Raw genomic sequence first — 22,474 nt, 5'->3', positions numbered from 1 at the left:
TGGCTTGCAGACAGACACCCCATCTGCCCCAGAGATGGGACATTGGGTAGTATTTCACTACGTAAAGAACTTTATACATTAAGCAATCTCTTATAAAGTTGAGCGGGGAGGTCTTTACACGGGGCGCCTCCAAAAAATACTCAGAAGTTCTTGGAAGCAGTACATAACTAATCGCCCTGCACCATAGGCACTTACCCAACACAACACCTGTACCAAAACATTGGCAGCATAATTATTTTACCATCTATGATGCCTCATTTTGGCTAAATGTATTTATTTATTTATCTTTCATAAATGTGTTGGCTCTGATAGCCTTGTCGGCAGTGCACTGACATACGGCCTTTCCCGATCCCGTCCCCTATCTCTCTCCCACTTCGCTTTCTGTCAGCTTCTGTCCTATAATAAAGGCAAAAATGGCTAAAATAAATCTTAAGAAAATATATATATATTTAGAAAATATTTACATGTATTATATTTATTATATTCATATAATTTATATTATATATATAATAAATAAACATATTTTTCTTGTGTGTGTATTTATATATACAAAATAAATAAACACACACACATTATGTACACAAAAACCTTTATTTTGGATGCAATTAATCGCGATTAATCGTTGCCCAGCACTGATTATATATATATATATATATTTACGTATTGCATAATTTTTTCCAAAATTTACTTTTTTATTTATGTTTTTCTTGCCAAAATATATTTTTATTTCTAAGATGCCTTGTTTTGGCCAAATTTATGTATTTATTTATTTTTTCTTGCTAACAATTAATTAATAATGCATAATGATTCATCTCTCATAATGCATAATAAATAGCTCTAATAATGAATAATGCAGAAATCTATGTATTAATTTATACATCTTACATAAAATGATGCATCTTGCATAAAATATTTACTTATTGCTGAATTGTTGAATTTTTATTTTAGAATATTTTAACACATTTTATAAATATACTCAAAATTTGCTAAAATAATATTTGAAAACAGAATTTTGAGAACAAAATTTTTAATCACAAGTTAATTTTCTTTTAATACTAAAAATTTTATATTTTTTAGTATCTAATTTAAAGTTGACTATTTTAGTCTGCTGTGTATTTTCATGCTTATCCATGTTAGGTTGTTAGTTTGGAGACATGCTAAGCTATCAATACAGCTACTTGTGTAGGTTTATGAGTTTTATGAAGTCTGATGGTTTGCCGGTTCTGATCCCTTTTCTGTACAACTCCCTATTTCTCCTCCTCTGTAGTTAGAAATACCAAACTCTTCTATCAGATGTGCCTCTTAACTGCTCCCACAATCAGGCAATGATTGAAAAGAATTAGAACAAACCCAGCATTGAATGTACTTTGTCTCAGAGCCAGGTGCCTTTGATAGGAACAGTAAATGACCCACTTGTTCTGTTTTAACAACAGTAATCTCAGGTTACATTATCAGAAGAGTTAAGACTAGTGAGAGAGGGAGGAATGTCAACCAGTCAGTGCTGAGTAAGTCTTTAGCCAATAGATAAATGAAGACAGGCAAAAGAGGCAGGGAAGAATGGGTGGTTTTGTTTTCAAGCCAGGTGGAAAGTTTTAGACTTGCAATCAAAATCAGTCTGTGTTGGCTGCAGGAAGAATCTCAGACATTTTGCATAAAGACCTGAGAGACGTCTGTTCTTTGATGTTCTGGTTATGGACTGAATATCCTTTGAAGTGTGTGGATGATGCTGGTCAAAGTTTGACACAATCATGAATCAATTAATTTATGACATAAATCTTCTGACTGGCTTTAAACATGGAACATGTTTAAAGAGGCAGCCACCTACAAGAACCACACAGACATGCATAAGTACACTGAAACTGTGACTGCTTACATCAAAAAGTGCACTGATGATGTGACAGTCACCAAGACCATCACCACACGTGCAACCAGAAGCCTTGGATGACAGCAGAGGTTCGTGGGCTGCTAAAGACCAGAGATGAAGCATTCAGATCAGGAGATAAAGCAGCCCTCAAAACAGCAAGAGCCAATCTGTCCTGTGGCATCAAAAATGCAAAACGGTCATATGCTCAAAAAATCAACAATCACTTCACAGACAGCAGAGACACACGGAGCCTGTGGCAAGCCATTCAGACCATCACTGACTACAAGACCCCGCCACAGGCCTGTGATGATGACACATCCCTCCCCGATGCACTCAACCACTTTTATTCACGGTTTGAAATGCAGAATGACACACCTGCACAAAAACTGCCCACACCTCCCAACGACCGGGCGCTCTGTCTTTCTCCAGCCGACATAAGGAAGACCCTATCTAGGATTAACCCACGCAAGGCTGCGGGTCCTGACAACATACCTGGCCGTGTTCTGAGAGACTGTGCTGCACAGCTGACAGATGTCCTAACAGATATCTTCAACACCTCGCTGAGCCAGGCAGTCGTCCCCACATGTCTCAAATCCACAACAATCATACCGGTACCAAAGAAATCACCTGTGTCCTGTCTAAATGACTATGTCCCATAGCACTGACTCCAATCATGATGAAGTGCTTTGAGAGGCTAGTCATGCACAACAGCCTCCCCAACATACTCGACCCGCTCCAGTTTGCATACTGTCCAAACCGCTCTACGGACGATGCAATTTCCTCCACCTGACTCTTACTCACCTAGGAAATAAAGACTCCTATGTTAGAATGCTGTTCATTGACTTCAGCTCGGCATTCAACACAACAATCCCACAACAGCTCATAAATAAACTAAACCTGCTGGGCCTTAACAATTCCCTTTGTAATTGGATCCTGGACTTTCTAACCGGAAGACCTCAGTCAGTCCATGTCGGCCACAACACCTCGAGCACTACCACACTGAGCACAGGTGCCCCACAAGGCTGTGTGCTCAGCCCGCTGCTCTTCACACTGCTGACCCACGACTGCACTGCCAAGTTCAGCTCCAACCACATCATCAAGTTTGCTGATGACACAACAGTGGTAGGTCTCATCAGCAACAACGATGAAATGCACTAGAGAGGAAGTGGCACAGCTGGCTGAATGGTGTGGCACTAACAATCTGTCCCTCAATGTGGAGAAGACAAAGGAGGTTGTGATGGACTTCAGGAGAAACTCCGTTGACCACCCCCCACTGACCATCGACAGCTCGACTGTGGAGAGAGTCAGCAGCACTAAATTCCTGGGGGTGCACATCACAGAGGATCTCACCTGGACCACCAACACCATGTCACTCTCCAAAAAGGCACAACAGCGCCTACACTTTCTCCGCCGGCTGAAAAGAGCAAGTCTCCCTCCACCCATCCTCACCACATTCTACAGAGGCACCATTGAGAGTGTGCTAACCAGCTGCATCACTGTCTGGTACGGGAACTGCAGTGCTGCTGACCGCAAGACCCTCCAGCGGACAGTGAACACAGTTGCAAAGATCATCGGAGCCCCTCTCCCCTCCATCCTGGACATTTTCCTTACACGATGCTCCAGCAAAACCAACAGCATCGTGAAGGACTCCCTCCCACAGTCTCTTCCAGCTCCTACCATCAGGAAGACGGTACCGGAGCATCAGAGCCCGATCCGCCAGACTGCTCAACAAACTTACACAAACTTACCACACCAAAGAAAAAACTGTATGGAAGTTTTTTTTTGTGCAATTCGAAGTGTGCTACACACAGGTGAGTGGGCCTGTACAAACCACCTGTAGTAACACACTCTCCTCTATGTGCACTAGACACTTTACACACACTGCTGCGTGTACACAATCCCACAAAAGACTCAGCAATATATGTTTGTTTACATGCTCATGCACTACAAATCATCCTGCACTGTTCAAAATGTTTCTCTTTGCACATGTACAGTATTTGTGAAGCATTCGTATAGTTTGTATTTTTTATCTTTTATTTTTTAGTTTGTATAGGGTAAATACTTATACTTAGTTAAAATCTGTCAGTAGGTTAGTTGTGTATAGGTTTATAGTGTTTTTTACTTCATTGTTGTATGTCTGTATTTATGTAGCACCGTGGTCCTGCGAGGCACGACATTTTGTTCTACTGTATGTCCCCACATGTAGCAGAATGACAATAAAGCTCGACTTGACTTGACTTGACTTGATATGAAATGATAAAGCAATGCTACATGCTCCAAATCTCCATTGATTGGAGCACAGTAACACTTTGTGTAGTTTCAATGCATAGTTTCAACAAAGTATATAATTTTAAGCATGCACAAATAACTTGGACATATGCCAGAATGCATTTAATCTTTCATTTACATACACCTACGAGTTTTGTTTGGAAGGTTTTTTTTTTTTTTGAAAGAAGTCTCTTATGCTCACAAATGCTGCATTTATTTTGCAGTAATAGTGTGAAAAAATATTTAAATAACTGTTTTAATATATATTTTAAAATGTAATCTATTCCTTAATGCATGCATGCTGAATAAAATGAAACCTTACTGACCTCATACTTTTGAAGTGTATGTTATTAGTAATCTTTGTGACCTTTGTGATTTCTAATTAAAATGTATGTATCGTTGGTTGAACTAGGCAACCTTGTAACTACTTCAACCAAAGGCAATCACAGTCTGACTGTCACATTTGACAGTTGATTATGCTAAAGACATTTTTAAAATGAGAGATTAAAATCATGACCGTTCAATTCAGATAAAGTCTTAACAACTAGCAATCCTTATTTTCTGGGTTCAAATTGAACTAATTGACCAGTTTTTATATAACTGACTAGGAAAAGTTATGACCAATCTTAAAGTAAAAAAATAGTTGACTAGTCTAAGCAGTTTATGTAACAGGCCACCAATTCCAGTACAAGCGTGCATGCATTTGGTAGAAAGTTTTGAAATGCTATTCCAGGTTTGTAGGAAATAGTATTCACCCTTTAGTTTGCATGCAACATTTACTGAATGCATTAGGCCCCACAATCCAAACCACCAATTTAAATAATTGATCTTCACTTAACTGCATCTGCAGGTTAACCTAAATAGCCTTGGCCCTTGTCATGCGGAAAGACGTTAAAGTGTTCATTAATCTTTTTAAAAGAGAAATGTATCCTCTGGCAAAAAAGAGCGAGTTGTCGAATCCCAAGGATCCCTTCTGTGTGGCCTGCTGTTATGGTTACAGTTGTTGAAAACCAAGCAACACTTACCAAGATATCCTCAAGCCATGTGAAAAACCTTAAAGTAAGCAGTCATTTGGAACAATGTGAGTGAATATCTGCTGCAAAAAAGTAACTTGCACTCTGTAATGAATGAATTACAAAAAGAAATTCTGAAGAAAAAAAACACTATACCTTCATACTAAATGTCCAGTTGAATCGGGAGCTTGCATAAAAAACATTTTGTGCCACTAATGTGTCTCTTTGCTTATTTGCACTGAATGCTTCCCATGACTGTCGCGCACTGCTTTTGTAATTATAACATCATAATGGAGGCAGATCTGTAATTAAATCTCATTGATCTGGCTTAAATGCATTCTCTTCCTCCTAAATGCACTGCTTTCACCCCTCCTCACATTCCCATGTGCATTATGCACATACTACCATTGTAGCTAAAGCCAGATTTACTTGTCCCACAATGTAAAATGACACAGTTGGGGGCCTTTCATTGTGTCAGTGTCCCTATAAAATTACCCGTTTGCCTTCAGCTCGAGCTGGTTAGACACTCCTCTTAGAAGAGCGCAGACAGCCGCTGTGGGCTTTAACAGTCTTTATTAGGCTTGCAGCTATACTCAGGTCATCAGCAGTGGAAAAGTAAAGCCGATTCGCCCCGTCCCAGCTCTTGCGACCGAGGATAACAGCTGGTCACCAGGAGCACACTGGCCTAAATCCAGCCACTTACACCAACAACAAGCATGCATTGCATTTGTAGAAAAATCCTAGATGTGCATGGTTTGAATATTCATTTATAATTAACTGCATTGGTGAGATTGTGTTAAAGTTTTCCCAGAAAGCTGTCCTAATCTGAAAAGCACTGTGTTCTTGGTAATCCATATTTTTAGCTGGTGTGTCAGAGCATTCAGTGCGCCATCCATGAATATGTTTGCCTAACATTTGCACATATCTTACTACTATAATGTGCTTTTACTAAAAACACTAAACTACTAAACTTTATTATCTGTGTTAATAGGGTGTGGTAGAGGCTAAACAGGTTAATGCTTTTAAAAGCATCAGTGGAGAGATAGAGTAGGGAGGAGAAAGTGGCCAGAAAGAGATTAAAGAGCCAGAGATACTGACAGAAAAAGAGGGACGCAGACAGCTTAAAAAACAACTGGCATTTATGATTGGAAATACACTTTTGGGATTAGTTCTGTCATCATTTACTCACATTCATGTTATTCCAGACTTTCTAGACTTTTCTTTCTTCTGTGGAACACAGTCGTTTTCAGTGGTGTGTTGGTAGTTTTTTCCAAGCAGTTTCACTGAATGGGGAATGGAGATATCAAGCTTTGGGTCATAGAAGTAGTTCATGTGACTTGACTATTAAAATCTTTTTTGAATCGTATGTTTTTTGAGGAACAAACTGAAATTTAAGTCTGTATTCACTGTCAGTCCTCTCCAGAACGCTGTTAGCAGTTGAAACCTGAGCATTGAGTCAGTTGAACTGCATCATTCCGATTTATGAACAAATCATGGTTTTATAAACTGAATGAACTGATTCACTGAAAAGATCTGTTTCAAACAAGAGATTTGTTCACAAATTGCACGTAGTTCTGTCATCGTGCCAAGGAGATCTGCATCAGATTTGAGGGATTTCAGTGAATATTGTTTAAATTTTGCTTTGTTCTCAAATCTAAGACTTATACATATATGAAAGCTGAATAAATAAGCTTTCCATTTATGTATGATTAGTTAGGATCGGACAATATTTGGTCGAGATACAACTATTTGAATATCTGAGGTTACAAAGAAATCTAAATATTGAGAAAATCACCTTTAAAATTGTCCAAATGAAGTCCTTAGCAATGCATATAACTAATCAAAAATTAAGTTTTGATATATTTACGGTAAGACAATGACAAAACATCTTCATGGAAAATGATCTTTACTTAATATCCTAATGATTTTTGGCATAAAAGAAAAATCTATAATTTTGACCCATACAATGTATTTTTGGCTATTGCTACAAATGGTCTAGGGTCACACACATATCTGTTCTGCAGAAGAAAGCAAGCCATACAGGTGGCCAACGTGTAAATGATGACAGTTTTCATTTTGGGTGAACAAACCCGTTAAACACTGAATGGGAACCCAACAGAAGTGCCTCCTGTCAGCGTTCAGCTTTATCTCCATTTTTATGAAGAGGAATAAAAGCACCTCTGTTCCTTCACTCTCCACTAGTCAGCTCAATGTGTGGAGCTTATTATGTAGTCTCATAAATCCACACGCTCACCCATACGCCGAGACTCATTTATGAAATACACATGTTGGCCTGTGACCAGAGCTTGGTTGTCAGAACACAGTGTGTTTCAGACAGACTTTCCATGAACTTGAACATACTCACACACACATAGACAAACATACAGAGAGCACCACAACACCCACACACACACTCTTTCTAATGCTTCTTTCATGGAAAATGTGTGGGTCTGATGTATCTGTGAGTGTGGGAGAGCTCTGATGTAACGTTATCATTCATATATAACATTATATTTCTCTTTTTGTCTCTCTAGTCATTCCAAGGCAGCCAGGGACGAGCCTACCTCTTCAATTCAGTGTAAGTATATATCTCATTCACATCAATAATTTATAGCATTTTCCATGTCGTGAATTAAAATTATACACTATTATTAAGGTTTTGGGTCTGTCTTTTTAAGAAATTATTATTTTATTCAGCAAGGAATAAATAAAAAAATTTATTAATAGTGGCAATAAAGATATTTTTAATATTGCAAAAGCTTTCTATTTCAAATAAATGCTGTTCTTTTGAACTTTTGAACATCAAAGAATCCTGAAAAAAAAGTATCACGGTTTCCACAGAAATATTAAGCTGCTCAAGCAAATCAGCATATTAGAATGATTTCTGAAGGATCATGTGACACTGAAAATTGGAGTAATGTTGTAATATTACTGTTTTTACTGTATTTTTGATCAAATAAGTGCACCCTTGGTGAGCAGAAGAGACTTCTTTCAAAACATTAAAAAACAAATTGCCGTCACCAAACGTTTGAACGTTATAGTACATAATGGTTTATGTACCTGGTCATTTATGCAAAATGAACCCAGACAGATTCCAAGGCAGATGGGTCATATATCACCCTGAGGGAGTTTATTTTGTCATAATGACTGGGTGACTGCACATTATCCTTTATATCTCTATCTGAGGCTCATAGAGGAAGAGGAATAGCTGTTTTGCATATTACAAGAGCTGTAGGCCTAAACATAGCACTGCTATCTAATAATGTGAGTTGATGATTCATCATATTTAAGCATAGCGCTACCCATGTGTTTAAGCTAGCGCTCCAGTGTGTGCGAGATATTACGATGATAACGTCTAGGTTAAATGTGTTAGTGTTAGCGAACTGTGACATTCCTCAGGCAATGCACAATAGTGTATGAGCGTTAAGCATTGCCATTGTGAAGATATAAAAACACAAACACAAGAAGGATTCTTTCATTAAGAGTTAAGTGTCTCTTGAAATATGATTAAATATTGACCTATACAGACTTTATGAAATGCTAAATTATTTAAATTAGATCACTTCACATTACCACTGGAAAAACTGCTGATGCACGTCACATTATTTACAGATATCATGTGCTAGCACTCAAAAAAAAAAAGAAATTAATACTTTTATTCAAAAGAGACAGTATAAACATTTATAATATAAGATTTCCATTTGAAATAAATGCTGTTCTTTTGAACTTCCATTCATCAAAGAATCCAGAAAAAAATATCATGGTTTGCTCAAAAATATTAAGCGGCACAACATTGACAATAATAAGAAATGTTTCTTGAGCACAAATCAGTATATTAGAATGATTTCTGAAGGATCATGTGACTCTGAAGACTGGAGTAATGATGCTGGAAATTCAGCTTTGCATCACAGAAATAAATTACATTTTAATATATTTTGGATTAGAAAACAGTTAAATAAATGCAGCCTTTGTGAGTCTTCAATCAAAAACATAAAAAAATCTTACCAACCCCAAACTTTGGAACAATATTGTGTGTAAATTGTGAGATTATGATTTTTATTCAGCATGTATTTCAATAAGTTTTGACAATTATATCAAAGCCAGCTCATTATGTAATGCATCTGGTCCCCATCAGCTAATTTAAATAATATTTTGCTTTGCTGCTAATTTGTAGGACTACTAATATTTGAGCCTCATTAAAGATGAGCAAAACATTTGTAAAACGTCAATTGTATTGAATTGAATGCTGCAGTTTCCGTATATGATTTTACCAACGGTACATTGTAAAACAAAGTTGAGCCAACTTAAAATTTTAAGGCAACCAGCTTCAGCAGATTTTTGAGTTTTCTCAACTTGTTGTTTTAAGTTTATACAACAAAAAGTTGAGAATCTCGTACAAAGATAAGTTGAGAGAACTCAGAAATCTGCTGAAGCTGGTTGCCTTAATTTTAAGTTGGATCAACTTTTTTTTTTTTTTTTTTTTTTTTTTACAGTGTATGTAGTGACATCTAAAATAGCCTATGCATGGTCTATTTTATGTCAGTTGATTTAAATTTAATGTAATTTTAAAGCTATTCTAGTTGTAGCTACTGTGATGCTACATGGCCGCTGGTCACTTCCAGTGTAGACACAGTGTTTCCAGTGATAGCAATCACATCTGCTGTAGTTCTGCTTCAGTAAAGGTTGACTTTCAGAAACACATCGGTCACATGAATAATCATTTTGACCATTGATTAAACTCTTTTCCCTCAGTGTGAATGTCGGTTGTGGTCCAGCAGAGGAAAGGGTTCTCCTTACAGGTTTACACGCTGTGGCGGATATCTACTGTGAAAATTGTAAAACCACTCTGGGCTGGAAATACGTAAGTTAACTCTCCTTCCGTTCCATGAAAATTATAGACTATTATTTGAAATGCTATAATGTCTTTTCCTTGCTTCACAAGACAAGCTGCGTTTTGTTTCAAGGTGTCACACTTTGCTGATACATGCTTGTCAGAGTGCTTGTTCTGCAGTTGGCTAATCTGAGCTGTGTGGGTTTCTTTATTTTTGTCTACTGATATCCTGTTACTTTGCTGGTCTCTTGTGACCAGAATTAACATCCTCTGACCTCTCACACATTTAGCTCTATATATGTCTTTATTCAGCGCTCAATTAGGACCCACTTTGATGCTGCAAGTGTTCATGCTGTTGTGTTTTCATACGCAATCCAAACAGCAGACACTGAATAATAGATCAGTTTTGATAACATTTTAGAATAACTTTCATTAATAAGTCATTAAAACAAGGACACATCTCATAATATGATGCTTAACAGATCTGTAAAGTGAATTTAAGATTTGAAATGATGTTTTATTCATATTTGAATACATTTCATCGTACATGAAAGTACAGAAATAGACGATAAATATTTTTTAAAAGAAATTCATACTTTTATTCAGCAAGCATGCATTGCATTAATTAAAAGTGACAGTAAAGACATTTATAATTTAGCAAAATATTTCTGTATCAGTTATGTGAAACTGGATTATGGATGTGGATTTTCTGACACTGAAGCCTGGAATAATGGCTGCTGAAAATTCAGATTTGCCAGATCACAAAAATAAATTACATTTTAAAATATATTCAAATATAACCTGTTATTTTAAAATATATAATATTTCACAGTATATGTATTAATATATAATGTATATGTATTAATATATATTTTTGAGCCTTTCTGTGCATAAGAGGCAAAAACAAATAAAAAAAAAATCTTACCAACTCCAAAATATTGTTTTATATTGATTTAGGTTCATTTGGATCAGTGGTGAGCTACTCAGTATAAAAATGCTGAATATGTTTCCCATACGAAGAGTTCATTTGCAAAAACAGATAATACTATAAAAAGAAATCATGATTTTTTCATTGTGCATTCCAATTAATCTCAATCAAACTGCAGTTGGGTTATTTTGATTAGGTAAAAAAATAACTCAAAATACAGCTAACTAACACAATAAAACAGTAAAAACAGGATTTTTGAAAGTTATCTGTTTTTGCAAGTTATATAAACTCTTCATATATTCCAACCTATCCAAATTTACTTAGCTATTTGTCCCCATTAACATGTAATTAGATAAGTTTAATATATCTCTGCTTTGGAATGCAGTAGTATTGTGTTAATGTATTACTCAATTTTTTTTGTAATCTAATAATTATTTCACCTAAAGCTGAACGCAGATTTCGCACGGGGAGCGAAACTCGGACATCTTTAGGTTTCAGCGCCATACCCTGCGTCCCAATGTGCATACTTACAAAAAATGCAAAAACTATGTGCCTGTGGTACTTGTAACACTGATTCCAGGTATCCTGAGAGTATAGGCAATATCATTTATTTTATTACATTTCCTGAATCCAAACAAAACAGAGCAAAATGTCCCAAAGTATTCAACCCAGTATTCAACAAAAACGTTCATTTTCTGGTTGTCATACACTCATTAAGTTACAATTTTCATCTGCTCAAGCAGAACGCTAATGTTATCTTGTGCTTTAGCAAGGTATCTCTGGCTAAAACTAGCTAACGTTAAAGTTAGTGAGTCCATGCTAACGTACAAACCTAAATAGCAGACTGTTCTCGCGTCTTGTACAGTGTAGGTCAAAAACACATAAAGGAAGGTCTGTATTTCAGTGCCTCTCCATATTAAACTGGTTAAATGCACATTAATTTAATCGTACCCTGCGATACATGAACAGTGTTGATCCTGCATGTTGTCATCCGCGATCGTGATGACCGACCGTAATATGAGTCTTCTCCTGCTTGCATTGAGATCTGTAAACCCTCGCTTCGAGTTACCCACCGTATTTATTTAGAAATATTTTATAAATCCTCATGGAATATTTAATTCCCATTCTGTGTCCAAAATTGTGCTAAAACATCGTGGGACAAGGTTTTCACACTGCAGCTGTCATTGTAAGACAATAAGCAACTCCGTTTGTTTGTCCGAGGGAGCAACAGTAACTAAAGGGGGGAGCGGGGCTTACTGATAAGTCAATTATGTCCCAGGATTGGTTAAGAGGGATTTTACACTCATGACTCAATCATGTTAGTCTTCAGGTCTCCACACGTTTGATTACAAAGCCTTTAGATTCAAGCCACTCTGAACCACTGATCACAGACCAGTTTCTCGAAGCTCTTTTCACCATCATCTGATGAGAAACTCTCAGAAACAGCTCTTATTTCAAGCCAACTGAGTCGAAGCTGGCAGTGTAGGGTTTACAACCAGAGGCACGATGACACACCACTGCTCTAGTGGGCAGATTTAAGTCCGATCAGTAATGGACAGCTGTGAGAGGAGATTCAGACAGCCTAAAGCAGTCAAAAAGACTTTAGCTAAGCTGACCATGCTAAAGTGATGAAGATGAGTATCAGTGTAGTTCCCGCAACAGTATTGCAGCAGTAAACAATAATAATTATTATTCATTATTTTATAGTCATCAGCTCAGAAAAATTGCAATTCTATTTTTCCCCCCAAAATGATGCAGCCGTACTAGAAAAAGGAGATGGCCGCTAAGCAAAAGACATATGTAAATGTAGCATATGTCATATAATAGTATATGTATCAGCTGTGATATAAACATTGCAGTTTCTATTTTTGTAGTTTAACTTCAATACATGGTCTGAGTGCACTGGTGAGGAAGCATATCAATATCATAATCTTTTGAAGGGAAAGACAAATCCTGTTTTTCATTATTGTTAAAGGGACAGTTCACACAAACAAAAAAATCAAAATTTTGTTATCATCTACTCACCTTCATGTCTTTCCAAGCCCGTTAGGCTTTGAAACACAAACTAAGATATTTTGAATGAAAGCTGAGAGGTTTTTGTCCCTCCATTGAAAATACAAGAAACAAACATTTAAATGATCCTAAAAGGTCATAAAGATGTCATAAAACAAATCCATATGAATTGAGTGTTTCAATCCAAATCTTGTGAAGAGATTCAATCACCTTATATGATGAACAGATTTCATTTATGCTTTTATGTGCATTTAAACAGTGATCGACAAACGCATAGATATAGTGCATAGCTTAAGGCAATGTGTTTGTCAAGCGCTAGAACAAATTTAAAAGCCTAGGTTTTGGATTAAACCACTCTTTTAAAGGCTTTTATAGCGTTTTTGGATCTTCTGATCTTTTTTGGAGTTTTTGTTACCTGAACTTTGAGTGGAGGCGTAGAAACCTCTCAGCTTTCATTAAAAATATGTTAATTTGTGTTTTGAAGATTAACCAAAGAATTATGGGTTTGGAATGACATGAGGGTGAGTAAATGATGACAGGATTTTAATTTCTGGGTGAACAATCCCTTTAAGTAGACAGAAATATTGTTTGATTTATTTCAGTAGTCAAAACTGCACGTTTCTCAGTCCTGACGTTTGGTCGGTTTTTGTCTCTGTTACAGGAGCATGCATTTGAGAGCAGTCAGAAATACAAAGAAGGCAAGTTCATCATCGAGCTGGCTCACATGATCAAAGATAATGGCTGGGAGTGACCTTCACCTACTTCCTCTCCGCTCAGTGACCTTTGGGCTGCTCTGCCGTGGACTTTGCCGAGTGACACCACCACACGCACACGTACACAAACAAAAAAAAACGTACAGACACGCGCGCACACACGCCACCGTCGACCATGACACATCCTGACATCTCTACTGGGTCATCACAAAACTCAAAGGCAGAGTGACGGAAAGCGAATCGAAGACATCTACGGTCACTGAAAGACTCTCTAGGACATTTTTCCGAGATGTACATGTCAACACTTTGGGATCCGAACCTTCTCCCTTCCTGATCGACTGCCCCGTTAACTGGTTTCGGTGTGCTCGGCCCTCCTCGTGTGTAAGCTGTTAGCAGTCTCACTTTTTTCATTTGACATCCTCAGTTTTCGTGAATGAGCAGGAGGCATGCGTCTTAGTGTGCATTCGTTCTTTTCGACAGGAATCTCGAGTCCTTCCTGGTGGACTGATGTTACTGGTTAGCATTTTTCTCCTTCTCTGAGTCAAGCCCATTCTGATTGTCTTTCCTTTCACTCTGGGGTAGCGACAATTGACCTACGTTATAAGAGTTGGGGTTGGTTTCAGGGTTAGGCAATGTAGCAGTATATTTCAGATGGGGGTGGGCGTTCAGCATTGCAGTGGCATGGCAATTCCCCTGCGTTTTACCCGTTTTATTTCCGAATCGAAATGTTTTTCTTCCTCGGATGACTTCACTGTGCAATTCGTGGGGCACTCTGGTACAGCAGTAGCGTCTGACCCCTACGGGAGCTTTAGTTGTCTCTGGTGCTTTTGGTGAGATTACACAAACACGCGTCTTTGAGTTGGCATTTGTGGCAGGTTCCATTTTTGCAACCGTACTATAGGCGAGAGAAACAAAACAAAGCAAGACAAGCGACAGCCGTTTGGATGCACTGGACATTGGGGAAAACTGAAACTAGTGTCCTTGGAACATTTTTTGTGTTACATTTTCATCCCCCTTCACGCCAAATGATGACAAGATTTTACATAACTATTGTTGTTGATATTACAATCGTGTATGTTCATTGCTATGTGTAATTTATGTGTTAAACCACATGTTTGGACATGCACACGCATGTTAGCTCAGTGTGTTTTACGCATTATGTTTTATGGCATACTTGAATGCAGTTACATTGTTTGCACTTTGCAGAGGCCTTGTTCATGGGTTTAGAGGCAAAAGTCTGTCCATTTTATGGCCTTTTTTCATGGAAAATAATCAAATGATTGTATTAGATGCTTTGAATCATTTTCAGGGTTGGGTGGTTGCTGGCTTGATCATCTCCCCCTACTTTCAAACACACAAAATCTGCTGCTTTCGCTTTCTTCCGCAGGCTGGCAGACCTGTTCGCTACGCTCGTAATTCGTCCAATTGGATTCGCGCATTAGAAGCAGGTCTCGAATTTTACAATCGGACACCATTCAATGTGGCGTTACACGATTCTTTTGCTGCTAATAGAGATAAATGCAATCCGGAGCTTTCACTTTAAACCTTCTGCACTTTACCCGGACTGTCTGAGAGCATGCGAGCGGAAGTGTTCCTTTTGTAGCTTTTCTCCACATCTTTGCCTCTAAGCAGCATGAATCTTGTGCCTCTTCAAAAGATAAAAAAACAAAAAGAAAAGAAACCTCCCTCTCCTGTGTTGTGCGGTGCATGACTCCGAGAACCCAGCACATCTATTTTAAGCTCTGCTGGAGCTCGAAAACGACACGAACTTGGAAACGAACCTCACAGAACCTCTATCCACTTGAAAGTCTAATATAATCCAGTATTTTTTCATAGTTCTATGTCAAAGCTAGAGATGTTATGAAACAGTGGTTGTGTTCTGCAAAGTATATAAAAGGGGCGGGGCTGTTAGAATGGGAGGGGGCGGAGCTTGCTTCCTGTAGAGGTAAAGAGGCGCATTTAATGTAGATTTTCATCGAATATAATTAAATACATATATATATATATCGAATCATACAGATGAATATCGAGGTTTTGTCGTGCTTAAAGGTGGGTGGGATGGCGGGCAATAGTAGAACGAGTGGCAAACCCTCAGATAGCGTTCGCCGCCAATAAGGTCAGTCCGGTCACGTGACCTTCAAATCAGTCAAAGACAATGCAAACAAAATAGTTGTAGAAATATCTTACTTGAAAGATGATACAGAGTTACAGACAATACATTGTCCCTCTCACACAGTTTTGTACATAAAGTAACATATTTAAGGTTTTATACATATTTCTACTGGGTTAGTTTCTCTACTTCCCTGACTTGAATCACTTTTGTTCACTGTACCTCTGGCTTTATATATGTGTGTGAATGAGAGAGAGAAAGTGTGTGTGTGTGTTTGGATGCATGTATGCGTGTTCCCTTACTTCCCTCACTTTATTTGTAGCCGTTTTTGCTGTTGTTCACTAGTTCCTCTGTGCTGTTTCCTTTATGACACTTCTTTTGCTGTCTCACAGCGTGTTTTGATGTGTGCTCTCTTAGCTTGATGATAATGAGCTTTGTATTTTTTTTCTTTTTTTTCTTTAATATTAAAGTTGATTTTTCGATAGTTTCCTGTCGAGAGCCTAATAGCAGAATGTCTGCTGGTCGTGTTTTAGCATCATGGTCAGCGGTGAGCTGGATTCACCTGCCGAAATTTCACAATACAAACACCGACCCAGACCGTTTTACAAAAAAAAAACAGCTTTCCCTAAGATTTTCAGAAACAGAACTAGATCCAGGCCAGTGTCACTGTGAGTGTGCACCAAAAAATAAGACATCGCTCACCCGAAACCTTTTTACTGAGAACCACTTGGTCAAACCAAAAATCGAGTTTGTGGAATACCAAGTGGGAAATGACTATTTGTTAGCTTTTTTGGATTGTGATTTGTCTTTTACAGCAAACATATTAAGGTGTTTCTGATATTGGCAGTAGAAAAGATTGTTTACTGCTGTTTCGTTTTAGTGACACTGGTTTCAAACCTTTCTAGAGCTGTTAATCTGAGATTTGTCATTCAAACAACATCTAGTTTAAGGCAACAGTGGTATCCAAAGGAAACGATTGTATAAGTTTGCTGTTATTTTCTTAGGACTGTTAAAATATAAGGTCTACAGCATGTTGTATTTATAATGGCTATATTAAGTCGTGCCTGGTTTTCTTTCTTTCTTTTTTTCTTCTTTAATGCAAAAAAAGCTTTTTTCTTCTTTTTACTTGATTACATTGCTTTGCATTCTGTCCTAGTAAAGAAAAGTCACATTTGTCTGTTTCCATTGTATTGTAAACTATTCAGATATCACAATAAAGCTTAAATGGTACTGCGGTTTTGTTGGATATTTCTTTAAAAAAAAATCAAGAACAACTCATATCCTTTTACTGGCCTTCATAAAAACAAAAAGCAGTTTTTGCATTACGTTTACTAGCCTTTTTTTACATGTCTGTATGCATTTCTGTTGTGGGACTTCATTCTCCTGTTGATCAAATATCTTTACAGGACTGTTTTTGGTCTTTTGACACTGTAATATGTTTCAGTTAAAATATATTTCAGTTGACTGGTTTTTATGGTCTTGGTTTTAGTTAACTGTGTACAGTGGGGTTATTATAGTAATGTCACTTACTGGAATAGTTTAACATTTACTTACTTTACTTACTTTTAGTCATTTAGCAGATGCTTTTATCCAAAGCGACTTACAAATAAGAAAAAGTAACTAAAACTAAAAGTTAACACTCTATATACACCCATTTAAGAAAATACAGAAATTAAATAAAATTGACAAATGCATACAACAACATTTCAATAGTAAACATAAAAAGGGGAAAAAATTAATTAATAAAATAAAAATAAAAAGCGATACTTATATCCTTTGCCGGTGTCCTAGCATTTGATGTGATAGTTGCTATGATTAGAAAAACTTTCACGCCATGAATTGAATCTAACCCTAATCCTAACCCTAGTCTAACAGGCATAGGCTTAAGTCATTTTTGTTCTTTTGCAACAGAAAAACATCAACAGATCACCTCCTAAGCAAGTGCATTCACAATGGAAAATTTAAACAGATTCAGGCCTGTGGCAAGAGCAAATCTTGCAAAACCACCCAGGTACGTTTTGGCCCAGTATCGTTATAAAACATGCACATAACATTTCAAAGCCAGTGTGTTTTGAAGCATAGTTAAACTCAACATATCTCTTATCATATGAGAACAGAACTTCTCTCTTACTATATGCATGTCTTTTAACCTTTTATCTTCAAGAAACGTTTGCTCTGAAAGTTCAAGGTTGACTAAACATCAAATTTTAATGTTCAACACAATGTCTGCTAACTTGTATGTCAAGACAAAACATGGCAAGAGTCCAGTCATTTGACAATGGATGTGTTAATAGGTCAAAAAAAATTGGCTCAGTCTGACATATTCAGTTAACGGTCGAATGCGTCGTCAATCAAGTGCGTGAGTATGGCCAAATGACACACTAATGCATAGGAGGTCTGGAGGTTGCCTTTGTCTTATCAACTTTACCAACAAGATTGGGGAACAAAGAACAGCGATGGCCGTTGGATAAGGTGTCTGGTTAAACCAGATAAGATGTGATTTTCTCTCTCTCTCACCGCTGAGGACATTCAAACTCTCACTCCCTTTTTTGTGCTAAGAATATTCTGTGGTTTCCTAGCGACCGGCACTTTATTGCCGTGTGGCTTAGAGGCCGTTTAAGTGTTTTTAGTTACTGACTAACAGACTTGCCAGTCTTTTAAATAAAGACAGGTGAAAAGTTGCGTGGTTAACTTGATCCAAACAAAGGCTTAATGTAGTTTGTGCACCCGTTTTGACGTAAACAGTCAGTATCCGTATGCGTTCTATAGGCCTGTTTTCATTTTCTTAATACATGAGTGTGCTGCATGTTCACGCTGAAATGAAATTAGGCCCTGTTTTTTGTGCATGTGAGAGACTTTTGTGTGACATGATCTCCCTGTTTCCAATTTCAGCTTTGAATGATTTATTGTAAGGACCGTATGCGAACACACATGCATGCATTAACATGCACTCTGATGCATAATTATTATTCGGCTAAAAGAAAGATGCTTTTCCTGGCACAAAAAAACTGAGTAAACAGAGCTTAGTGCAGTGATGGTGAGAGGGTGGATTTTGAAGAAAAAATAAAGAATATAGCAGCTCTATATAACATTGTCAGAGATCATGATTTGATTAGTTCTAGTCTACCGGCTGCATTAGCTACACTGGCTTATCATCACGAAAAAGCAACCATTAGGTTGTGTTTCCTTGCTACTGTTTCCATGGTAACCTTCAAAATAAAGCCCAAAAATTTTTAGGTAATCCAGTAGGGACTGCAATTTTAGAGCTTCGGGGCAAAACAACATTCACGTAAGTTCATAAATGCGAGGAACTTGACTGTCTCCTTCACTTGTTTGAGAACAGATATTGTGAGTTACAGCACCTGACTGCATCAATTACCATAGAAATTTAGTTTCAGAAACATTGTTTATCATAATGCACATCCTAAAGCATTTAGATCATTTAAATTAGACATGTGAAGCTTATATTTTGTAAAGGCACTTGAAAAATGTTTATTATGTGACTGCAAAGTTATCTAAATAGAACAAATTGCCATTTTGAAATGGGACTACTTCTAAGGTGTGCAATTATTTTTTCAGGAAAGCCAGGGCTAAAGTAGTTCCAGGCAGGTCTTGACTACATTACAGTTCCATATCACTTAACCAAATGATTTCAGTTATTTCAATGGTCTTTACCTATGGTGGCCCAGTAGGGCACAACACAACAATATCGCATAGGACTTTTGCGCAAATTTTCGCGGTGTTGCTTGTTTCAGTTTTTATGCAAATTTTGTTGCGTTTCATCTTGTTTCCATTGTGTTTTGCTAATCTTATTGTGTTGTGCTTGTGCCTTGTTCCCGTTGTTTCTGTTGTGTTGTGCTAATCCCGTTGTGTTTTGCTAATTTCGTTGTGTTGGGCTAATTTTGTTGTGTTTCAACTTGTTTCTGTTGCATTACGGCTTGTTTCCGTTGTGTTGTGTTGTTTTTTTCCATTGTGTTGCGACTTGTATCCGTTGTGTAGCGGCTTGTTTCCATTGTGTTGTGCTAATTTTGTTGTTTTGCGGCTTGTTTCCGTTGTGTTGTGGAGGTTTAGTTGTGTTGTGCACTACTGAGTCACCGTACCTTACAGCCTATAACACCAAAAGAACCAAAACCCATAAATACACTGATCATAATAAATATAACAATAGATAGGATAGGAAAACTATTTCCACATTCTCCCCAGGAAAATACATTCTATGATCGATTGAAAACAAGCATTCTTTTTCCCACTCTCTCTCCTATACAAAGGCGCGCACACACACACACACACAGTACAGACGGACACTCACACAGACATGAAAATATACACGCACACAGAAACTTGTTTATCAGCGCAGCCCTGTGACTATCAAAATAGTTTCGCAGCTGAAAAGCTACATGATATTTCTTTGCAGCGAAGTGGTAATATCGCTGTTTTTAAAGCAGTTAAACTTACAGTTTAAGTGAAGAAGACACTACTGTCGCACACTGTTGAGAAACGCACAGGTAATTCACACACGCTCTCTCTCTCTCTGTACCAAGCCTCCCTTACTAGCTCTAAAATGGCCTTGTGGAATTTGCAATGGAGGCTTGAGATGAAGTGCATAGGAAATTAGTCTAAGAAAAAAAATACAGTTTTAAGGACAAAAACCTAAAAAATATCTTAAAAGACAGGATACTGAATTGAAGAAATTCTACGACACACCTCTGAACACTCATAATGTGCTGACTGTAATTTTCAGACACTACTATAATTGTTTCGTTTTAACATTTATTTCAGCACAGTGCCTTACCCAAGGGGTTCACAAACTTTTTGTCAGCAGGATCTATTAGTCCTCAGCAGAAGTTCATACACCCACTATAATAGTTTCAAATATCAAAATTTTTACTGAAAATTTGTTTGTAAATGCTTGAATAAAATGCAATCTTCACTATTTTTTCAAATTGAAGGACAAGTTGAAATTACTTTCCCAGATAACTGCCACAATGTCACAAACCTGTAAATGTAGCTTAAGTGATGTTAAAGCCAGAATATAATAACAGCATCAGAAAATGTGGTTTTGACGGTGTTTCTAAACAGCACTCATGCATATTTTGATGACACACTTGCGTTAACAACCTGTTGGACGTCCTGTGATTAGACACCGCAGTGTCACATTATTTGTTGCTCTGACGTCACAACTGTTTTTCTCTCGCTTCCCTTTCTCACAGTGAACATATCATTTTAAAGCACGCTTAATAAGAACAAAGAAACTTTTGCTTTTAGTTTTGTTTTTTATAAAACTGCCTGTTTTGTGTGGTAATGTTTTTAAGAGACAGAAGATAAAATTGTTAACATCACATGCTCCATTCTTCTCGATTTTCCCCCTTTATCCTAGTGTTGCTAAACTGGAGAGGAAATTCATTTTTTCTTTTTCACAAGCTCAACCCATTGTAATTATTTTTCTTGAAGTGAGTTACATCACCAGCCTTGTTGGGTAACAAGACAGAAGCAACATATGACTAGTTCCTTGTTGTTTGCATTTCCATAGGAAAAAATTACATGGAGACGATTTGTTGAGCCACATCTTCTGAAGTGATCTGATAGCTTTCTGTGACAAACAAACCAAAGGAAGCAAGTCATTCAGATTTTGAACAACATGAGGGTGAGTAAATAAAAACAGAATGGTTTGTATATAGTTGTATATAGTTATTGCCATGTATGTTGGCTTAGTTCTACCATAAACACAAATCTCATATTGTGCTCAGATTTACCAAGATACCAAAGTCTGCAATCAAAAGTAAATATGAACTCAATTATTTATCAACAAATTCTTCTAAGAACTATTTATCTGAAATATGCCAGTCACATGACTTTTATACTTCTATTCAAGTCCTGCACTTTTAACACTTTTAAAGAAACAACTGAGAATTATCTGTACCATTAAGTCTTGAAAGAGTTTCCTGTGGGTTTGTTTACACAAGTGTGTGTGTGTGTGCGTGCGCACATACTCGTACAGACCCACAACCAACACTGTCAGCAGACAGAGCTGAAGGTCACTGCAAAATACAGCATTGACATTGTACATATACACTAATTCCACACAACCAGAGCACAGACCGTCACATGAACACCACAGCATTGCATCAAATGTCACATTACCGTAAACAACAGAGCTGCTTCCTGAAAACCTATAGATAGGTGCTGAAACATGATCATGTTTTTTTTTTTGCTTTTGTAATTATAAAGTCCAAACAACAACAAAAAAAAGCCAATTTGTAAAAAATATTCCATTGTTCGACAAATGCGTACTATAGAGGGTTAACAGCTCAACTGGAGTACCTGCGTCACAGGCCTGAAATCATTTACCAAAGCCATGATCTTCCTTTTTATAAAGGTGGATAGAAGTCATTTTTGACATCCATTGATAAATGATCATTTACCCAGAATCCCAGACAATGACATGAAGCCCATTTTCTCACCCGAAGACATTATGAATGATGAAAGTGTCATATACGCCCACTTCAGAGCCACTGGTACTAAAACACTTTTCTTGTAAATCATTAAATGTCACCTACCATTAATGTAAAGGAAAATGGTTCCTTCTAGACCCAGGGGATCCTTAATGACATGCTTGCATATTTGCTTTTCTCCATTTTGACCGTTTTCCTAGCAGTAGCTTTGCGCACTTTCTAAAATGCTTTGTGTTTGTGTGTTGTCCTCATGAAACTTGCCCTCCACATCCTCACAGATTA

General features: G+C 37.3%; 1 protein-coding gene across 6 annotated transcripts in view; it reads left to right on the top strand.

The window, feature by feature from the left end:
* Nucleotides 1-22,474, top strand: part of ypel1 (yippee-like 1) — a 42,424-nt gene that overhangs the window by 8,078 nt on the left and 11,872 nt on the right. For 3 of the 6 annotated variants that reach the window (XR_013784221.1, XR_013784222.1, XR_013784223.1), the window contains 3 exons: nucleotides 7,680-7,723; nucleotides 9,898-10,006; nucleotides 21,271-21,384. Coding sequence is in view for 3 of the 6 variants with exons in the window: in XM_079416890.1 (XP_079273016.1) it covers nucleotides 7,680-7,723; nucleotides 9,898-10,006; nucleotides 13,579-13,668 (243 nt within the window). In the remaining 3 variants the exon portion in view is untranslated. Of the gene's footprint in view, nucleotides 1-7,679; nucleotides 7,724-9,897; nucleotides 10,007-13,578; nucleotides 15,283-21,270; nucleotides 21,385-22,474 lie in introns of those variants that run through there. The other 3 variants (XM_079416890.1, XM_079416889.1, XM_079416888.1) reach the window with 1 other exon arrangement.

Source organism: Barbus barbus (genome assembly GCF_936440315.1).
Source record: "Barbus barbus genome assembly, chromosome: 5".
NCBI lineage: Eukaryota > Metazoa > Chordata > Actinopteri > Cypriniformes > Cyprinidae > Barbus > Barbus barbus.
The sequence above is the reverse complement of the archived record's forward strand: the minus strand, read 5'-3'. Positions and strand labels throughout refer to the sequence as shown.